The sequence below is a fragment of the Homalodisca vitripennis genome, chromosome X (assembly GCF_021130785.1).
Source record: "Homalodisca vitripennis isolate AUS2020 chromosome X, UT_GWSS_2.1, whole genome shotgun sequence".
In the NCBI taxonomy this organism is placed as follows: domain Eukaryota; kingdom Metazoa; phylum Arthropoda; class Insecta; order Hemiptera; family Cicadellidae; genus Homalodisca; species Homalodisca vitripennis.
In genome coordinates, this window is record NC_060215.1 from 155,926,878 (window position 1) to 155,935,767 (window position 8,890).

Consider the following 8,890-nt stretch of genomic DNA (forward strand, 5'->3'; position numbering starts at 1 on the left):
TAAATCCATGTTGGTTTTTATTTAGCAAGTTGTGCTGAGCGCAGTGATCAAGGAGTCTTTGGAGTATGGTTTTTTCACATAGTTTTGAGAATGTTGGAATTAGTGAAATTGGTCTATAATTGTTCGCATCATGTTTCCAACCAGTTTTAAATTTAGGGAAATCTGTAGTTTTCAAGGAAACTTTCTTTAAAAGATTTGTTGAATATGGTAACCAATGGTAGAGCCAGTTCATCAGCACAGAATTTTTGTACTTTGGAAAAGATTTCATCAATACCTGCTGAGTTTTTTGATTTAAGTAACCTCTTTGATGCTTGTTTCGGTTGTTGTTTCTATTAATGCTGTTTCATGTGGTTCAACTGGTTCCAATGGTTTCCTCTCGTCTGCTGGGATTTTTTTTGTGTTGTTCCTGCCACATTGACAAAAAAGGATTTCAGATAGTTGACGATTTTTTGAGGGTTGTGTGAAAGTTGTCCATTTATGTTTAGTGTTATGTTGTCTGTGGAGCTCTTATTTTTGTGACGGGCATTGTTAACTATTTTCCACATGGTTTTTGGTTTGTTGTCAGCTTGTTCTATGAAATAAGCGGAGGCATGTTGTGTCAATAGTTTTAAACATTGGTCATAGGATTTCTTCACGTCTGCAACGGCTTTTTGATGTTGGGTTTCCCTGTTGTTTCAAACTGCTGTTGTAGTCTTAGAAAGATTTCTTTCAACCTGCAGGCTTCTTCATCCGCAAAGAGTTTGGGTTTTAGTCTCTTTTTAGGTTTCTCTATTTTCTGGGACAGGATGTGTCCAAAGCCATTGTCACTGTCGTTATAAAATTGTTGTAGGCTTCTTCAGCAGTGTCAGCTTCTTCCATGTCGTGCCAGTTTTCCTGATGAAGTAGGAATTTTAGATCATAGAGGTTTTCTGGCTTAAAACTGCGATATGAGCTACTGAAATTCTCCATTGTGTGTTCTGTGTTGATTGTACAAACTTGAGCTGTGTGATCTGATAGACCAGAATGATGCACCGTTACAGTTAGTTGTTCCGTATGTATGTTAGTGCAGATCCAATCAATTGATGAGATAGTGTTTTAGGTCTCTAGTAGACGGTAGCTCCAACCTATGGATATTGTGAGAAGCCAAGGTCTCGTTTAAATTTACCTGCTCTTCTGTTGGGTTTTAAAATGTTCACATTGATATCTCCCATTATTAGAAGCTCTGAGTTTTCCAGTTTTATGTTATCAATTGTTTTTGAAAGAATACATCTACGTTGGATGATGGTGATCTGTAGGTACCCATAATGTAGATGCAGGAGGTGTTAAGATTGACTTTTACCACAGCCATTTCACATATGAGTTCTTTACAATACTGGGTAACATTAATATAAAAGGTATTCCTTTCTAGCTCTTCCTCTACATATATTGCAATCCCTCCCATTTTTTTGTTTATTCCTACAGAAATGTGCCTTAAGAGTATATCCAGGTATTAGTGTAGTATTTTCAATTTCATATGATTTAAGGCTATGTTCACTTAGAATTATTACATTAGTTGTTGGTTTCAGCTTTTCTATAGTGTAACAATCTATTTGATGTGTTCAATAAGTTTTGTATATTCTGATGAATAACTGTTAGATTATGTATTTTATTAAACAAGGATATTGTGCCTTGCTCTCCACCTCCCTAGGTAACTGTAATCTGTTACCTTGTGTAGCAGAGTTGCTGGAATCTGCAACTTCTCAGCTACTTATCAGAAAATCAAGTCTAAATTTATATACATTTGAGGTTTAAGTTCAGTCTCATTAAATTTTGAAAAAGGGCACTCCAGAAAGAAGGAGTATGTAAAAGCGAGTCGAACGCTCGTACCGCCCAGTGAATTGTGATTATCATCAATGACATGACATCACTTTCTTTTCACTATAATGTTGTCTTGTAGTGGTCTTCGGACCTATCTACGACTGAAGAGACTAAACAAAGTCGAAACAACAGAAGCACACCTCCATCCTGAAAGACGGAATGGTTGTAATTTATTGACGCAGGCTCAATCAATTTAGAACATGCAAGCCACGCCGTAACGTAGATTCGGACACACACGAAACGTAACGTGCGCCGACATCAATACTCGGAGAGGTTGATGTTTTGGTTTTGAATTCTAAATGTAATTAAAACAATTGGCAAAAGGGTTTATCCCTTTCAACCTTATAAAATGATAACCTGTAATGGCGTCAATAATTCCCCATCACTATTACGCGCAACCGGGTTAAAGACGTGGGGCACGCTGATTTTAATCGCAGCTATCAACCAGTAAAAGCCATCTTGGCTATGGGAACCCACACGATCGCCGGATAAGCAGATGCTGACACGAATTGTGAAATAGAGCCTAAACGTGCAACTGTTTGATGGTACAAACGATCTTGAACGTCTGATTGAGAAGACGACCTCACATCACCGAGGATTTAAGAACTATACACCCTACCGCAACACCTTATACCAATACAAATTTTGAGTGCTACACTAGTTAGGTGCAAGTGTTCAACACTTCACTTCTATATTTAAAATTCTAAATTTTGAAGGTTTGTGGAAAGAAGCAAAGTGCTATGAATTTGGGGTTTACATCAGGTAAGAACGCCCTAGTGGCGGATCGTTTCATCCAATGTAAATGTGTGTTGCCTTGAGCAACACCACGAAGTACCATCTGTTTCGGTCTCAGAGCTAAAAAGCTCGTACCTCATCAGGTGTACACTTTAGTACACGACAGATTTAATAATTAAAGGTTAACTTCAGATGAAGAAGATTCTGAAGTATAAAATTTTGAAAACGAATTAAAATCAATTGAAACTTAATTCGGTCAAACTTATAATTTTGAAATTTTGAAACAAACTGATTTCTGAGTTCACGGGGGCACACCCGAGTCTGTATTTAGAACGGTGTTTGATATTTGTTGAGGAGAGAATGTTTACTAAACAAGGATATTGTGCCTTGCTCTCCACCTCCCTAGGTAACTGTAATCTGTTACCTTGTGTAGCAGAGTTGCTGGAATCTGCAACTTCTCAGCTACTTATCAGAAAATCAAGTCTAAATTTATATACATTTGAGGTTTAAGTTCGTTAAGAAAGTGATGTCATGTCATTGATGATAATCACAATTCACTGGGCGGTACGAGCGTTCGACTCGCTTTTACATACTCCTTCTTTCTGGAGTGCCCTTTTTCAAAATTTAATGAGACTGAACTTAAACCTCAAATGTATATAAATTTAGACTTGATTTTCTGATAAGTAGCTGAGAAGTTGCAGATTCCAGCAACTCTGCTACACAAGGTAACAGATTACAGTTACCTAGGGAGGTGGAGAGCAAGGCACAATATCCTTGTTTAGTAAACATTCTCTCCTCAACAAATATCAAACACCGTTCTAAATGTATTTTATGTTTTGCGGGTTTGTTTTGTGCCAAGTAAGATGCATTATTTATTATGTTGGGAGTCTGATGCTGCTGACTGGTTCTAAAAAAGGGGCAATGTTAATTTCTGTAGTGGAAAAAATTTTTTTTTTGTAGTAGTTGGCTTTGAATTTCTCAATATTTTTATCATAAAACTCTGTGAAGGTTTCTGAGGGCATTAGTTTTGTGGCGGTGATGGGAAGTCTTCTCGTTAAGGTAGGTGCTACAGGGGTAGGTGCATCTGGAGCGGTTGTTGTGGGTTTTTCAATGGGATTTGGTAGATTGGCCTTAATACTAGGCAAATCAAATATAAACAGTAATTTTCAAAATTATATTTATTGAATAATATTATACAGAAACTATACCTTCAACATTTTTCAATGTAGTCTCCTGCATTATCTACACACTTCTGCCACCGATTTGGAAGCTTGAATATTCCCTGTTCATAAAAAGATTGAGGGCACGTGTTTTCAACGTCTTCATTGTTTTCAAATCTTTTTCCTCCAAGTGATTCTTTCAGGGGCGCAAACAAAAAATAGTCACAAGGGGACAAGTCTGGACTGTAAGGAGGATGTTCGAGAGTTTCCCAGCCCATTTTTTCCAATTTATCCCTTGTTAACAATGCGGTGTGAGGCCTTGTGTTGTCATGGAGAAGAATGACATCTCTAATGGGCACACCTCGTCTTTTGTTCCGGTAACTGGTTTTTGCTGACTGGAGCACCCGGCAGTAATAAGCCGCATTCACTGTTCGTTGATCGTGAAGAAAATCAATGAGTAGAACTCCCCTTGAGTCAACAGAAATTGTTGCAAGAACTTTTCCGGCTGAGAGACGAGTTTTGGCTTTCACTGGGCAGCCTTCATCCTTCCTTCGCCACTCCTTACTTGCCATTTTCGATTCGGGAGTGTAATGGTGGACCCACGTCTCATCACATGTGACGATGCACCTCAACAAATCTTCACCTTCTTCTTGAAATCGTTGCAGAAGTCTCCCAGCAATCTCCAACCTGACCTGTTTTTTATTTCCGGTCAACAACCTCGGAACCCAGCGAGCACTAATTTTTCTGAAGCCAAGGTGGTCTGTGATTGCAGACTGAACACTCCCGTAGCTGATACCAATTTCCAACGAGATTTCTTGAACAGTTAACCGGCGATCACCTTCAATAAGCTGTCGAACCGCACTAATGTTGTCATCTGTAAGACTTGACCTTGGACGTCGACCGTGACTTTCGTTTTCAACACGTTCTCGGCCATCCCTAAATTCTCTACCCCACGTATACACTCGATTTTGAGACAGAGTAGTGTCCCCAAACTGTGCCTGCAAACGAGTAAAAATTTCCGAAGGCTTAACACCTTCATTTGTTAAAAGTTTTATGACGATGCGTTGCGCAACAGATGGATGTACCTCTCGCTCGGTCATGGCTGTACTGAAGGCAGAACACAACGCTAGTGTGAAGCAAGCAGTTCCCCCCACTCCTATTAAGCAAAACGACAATTGCCCATAGCCGCATCACGTCCGAACGTGTTTGGTACAGTCAACAGTAAAATTACCGTTTATATTTGATTTGCCCTCGTAACTGGGCTGAAATTCTCACTGGTGTCAGTTTTTCTTTCTAGAACTTTGTAGACTGAAGGGAGACACTGATTTGGTCTTTTATGTTCACCCCATTTGTTCTTCATAACTTTAGATCTTCCTATATTGTCTTATTTGTTTGTGTTCGATTGAAGTATCTTGAAGTTGTTTTTCCAGTTTGGGTGCTTTTCTCATGAGTATATTTGGCTTTGCCTGGAATAATGAGTAGTGGCATTGTGGCTTAACGTTCAAGTGTTTAATGTTAGTTTCCATTATGTTCTGTTTGGATTTAATGTGGGCTATTTCCAGAAAGATAGCTGTTAAGGTTTGTGGCTTATCTTGCATCGAAGATCCACAACTATCAGTTTGAGTAGTAAAATGGGTTTTGTTTAAGGTTTTCAGCTCATTTGTACTACCCTTATGATTGGCTGCTTCTGCATTCAGGACTAAAACTTGCTTTTCAAGATCCCTGTTTTTTCTGTGCGCTCTTTAATGATTCGCTATTTACAATAATGATGTTTACACAAGAGTACATATAGTTGTTTATAAAGTTAAAATGCAAGGTTTCCTTTTTAAAAATCTTCCCAGTGCATGTATTCTTCCAGTGTGTAGAAGGGTCTTGAAGGCTAGCGATTCAGTCAGCGATTTCTTCGGTTTCTTTCCTGTGAGAGAATCTTCATTTCTGCCGGTAGTAGGTTGAACAGCTACTGCCTGCATATGATGGTTTCTTTTGGTACAGCGTGAGATGGTGTGCCATTAGATGGTAATCTGCAGCATGTCTGGTTCGGTAGTCGTGGAGGTCGACTGCCCGAGGTAAGTTTTTCCCATCAACATGTAATATAAATTCCTGGATATAGAGGGATATCACGGTCATAATTCTGAGGTCTGTAAAAGATCCTCTGCAGGTGTCTCTTGGTCCCAGGCAATTTAGGATCCTCATCCATTGCTCCTGAAGACGCAGAATCCTTTGTAGGTTCCCTCGAGATATTCCTCCCCAGATAGCTATGCCATATCGTATGTGTAATTCAAATACGGAAAAGTATGTTGATTTTGTTGTTGCAGTGCTGCTGATGGCTTTTATTCGTTTTAAGATGTAAAGACTTGTATTCAATTTCTTACACAGGACGTCAAAATGATATGTCCATAACATATTTTCGTCAATAGTCACTTCTAGAAATTTGGCCTGTGGTTTCACTTCAACTTGGAAGACTTGGAACTTGGTTTTGTCTTCTGCCAAATGCTATCTGGTTTGATGTATTAACCACTAGGTAATTTGTGTGGCAGTATTGGTAAGCCATATTCAGTGATATATATAAGCTTACTGCCAGTTGGTCAGCAGAATTCCCTAAAGACAGAAAGGTGCGATCATCTGCATACATAAGCGTATGACAGATTCCGTTCAGGTATTGTGGCGTGTCGTTTGTGAATAAGATAAACATCACAGGACCAAGGACAGATCATTGAGGTACACCTCTGGTTATAGCAAGTGGCTTGGATCTTATAGTATGAGTTAGTCCTCTCTCTGTATGTTTGACTTCGATCAATTGGCTGCGTTCTTCAAGGTAGCTCCTAAACTAGTTTAGAGCAGAACAGTTAGTTTAAAATTAAGTTATGGCCAAGGCAATCAAATGCCTTACTAAAATCAAGCATAATACCTGTAACTAGTTCTCCTTTCTCAAGGTGGTTAATTATAAACTCGGCAAGTTCAATTATTGCAGTAGTAGTCGATCATCCTTTTAAGAAACCATGTTCTCTTAAGTACATTGTAACTTGTTCAATCGCTTTGGAGAAGGTTGAGATTGGTCTGTAGTTACTGGCTTGCTTTGGACTTCCGCTTTTGAACTTAGAATATACTTTAGCTAGTTTTAAGGCTATTGGGAATTTTCCTGATCTTAGTGACATATTGGTTATGAAAATCAGAGGTGATGTAAGTTTCACAGCATTGTTGTAATAACTTGGATGAGACTCCGTCCACTCCTGATGAGGTTTTGGGCATGAAGCTCTTGATTATACTTTGAAATTCTTCTGTGTCAGTGTCTGGCAGATGTGTGAGATAGCTTTTCATAGGCTGTACTTGTATGTTGTTGACTATTTTTATGTGATGTGTGTGTTGTTTGCAAGTGTTTTATCTGCTATGTTAGTGAAGAAATGGTTGAAGTGTTCTGCCACTTCCCTTGGGTTACTTATTTCTCTGTTATCCACTCCTAGATTTAGTTGAGTTTTCTGCTGTATATTGTTTTGTCTTTCAGGATTTATTATCTGTCACACAGCCTTACATTTATTATTAGATGTGTTAATGCAATCTCCTGATGCCTGCTGCCTTAGCATTTTCAGTCAGAGATCATAGCCCTTTTTAGCTTTGACTGTTTTTGCCTTATCTTGATCAGTGCCTGTAAGTTGATGTTTATTCAGACATTTGAGATATTCTGCCTTAAGATCAAGTGTTCCTTTGTCCATAAATGTCTTTTATTTTGACTTTGGCTCTGAGTTTGTCCTCACCATGGGGTGAGCAGCATCCATGGCCATTATCAGTGTTGTTAAGAAGGTATTATAATTATGCATCATCAACATTTTTGGGATTCATATAAATCGTTCTAGTCTTCATTTTCAAGTAGTACCTTCAATGTATTAATGTTTTCTTTCTTGAATTGTCGTTGAGTAGAACTTGTAGAGGGAATGTCATGCATTTTTAAATGTGCTGTGGTCATTTGGGCTGTATAATCTAATATGCCTGCTTCAATTACTGATGTTTTTAATCTGTCATTTTTTAAATTTGTGCATACACAGTCAGTGGAAGTACTGGACTGGAAAGTTACACTTGTGGGAGGAAGGGTCAGTCTGGACAGGTTGTGTCTCCTAAATGTTTTATTTAGAGAACGGTTGTTCCGGTCATGCTATTTTAAAATATCCACATTTACATCGCCCATCATAATTACGGGATGATATTTCTGCTCTTGTATCTTAAATTATAATGGATATTATATCCAGAGCATCAATAAGATTTCCACCTCTGTAGATGCCTACAACATAAAGGTGTTCTTTTCCTTGAGAAATTTTTACCATCGCCATTTCGCAGGTTAGTTCCATGCAGTGGTGCGTGATGCCTATTTTCTCAATTTTCCCTTCATATTCTTCTGTTACATAAATGGCCACTCTTCCTTTTCTGTGTACCGTCCGGCTAAAATCAGTCTTAAGTACATATCATGGGATTCTTGTGTTCAGTAGTAACTCATGCTGAGGCCATGTTCCGTCAGCATGACTATGTTTGGTTGTATTTCCTTAAGAAGATGGATGATGCGGTATTTCTTGTTTTGCATCTCCTGGACATTTTGGTGAAGAATTTGTACTACTTTGGTAGGTTTTTGCCTCAATTTATTGTTGTGCATTGGAATGTTCTTGATTTGTGGCGCTTCTTTGTGTACAGGGTTTGCTCTAAAAAATTACTGCTTGGAGGGGTTGGGGTAGAAATTTCTGTCAGTCCTGATTTCAGTTGTATTTAGTGGTAAGTTCAATTTTGGAATTTCCTGTTGTACATTTACCATGGAGCTGGAAGCAGCTGTGTTGTTTTCAATGTCGTTAATAAGTTTTAGAAGAATTCTTCAATAGTCTCCCCTTCTTCTAGTCTGTAAGCAGTGATGGGTGGACATATATTGGAGACTGCCTTTGCAGTTGTAGTTTTTCCTCTGAGAACCTCCGTTTTGGCTGTTGGTGTTTTACGTGGGGGCTACAAGTCGCTCATTGATTTTTTTTTACTGACTCTTTGGTGTTGTAAGATTGGTTATGAAGTGGAGGTAAATTTGTGTCATGATTTTCTTTATTTGCATGTGGTGTCCTGATGTATTCTATGTAAATGTGAATCATTTTGTTTAAATTTATCTGCTTGAAGGGAGACACTAAACATGTTCT

General features: G+C 38.5%; 1 protein-coding gene across 1 annotated transcript; it reads right to left on the reverse strand.

Annotated features, from left to right (window-relative positions):
• Positions 1-3,781: 3,781 nt before the first annotated feature.
• On the reverse strand, positions 3,782-7,510 carry LOC124369686 (histone-lysine N-methyltransferase SETMAR-like). The gene is made up of 2 exons (XM_046827738.1): positions 7,484-7,510; positions 3,782-4,729 (listed from the first exon to the last, which is right to left on the reverse strand). The coding sequence occupies exons 1-2, from the start codon at positions 7,508-7,510 to the stop codon at positions 3,782-3,784; spliced, it is 975 nt and encodes a 324-aa protein (XP_046683694.1).
• Between the last annotated feature and the right edge of the window lie 1,380 nt (positions 7,511-8,890).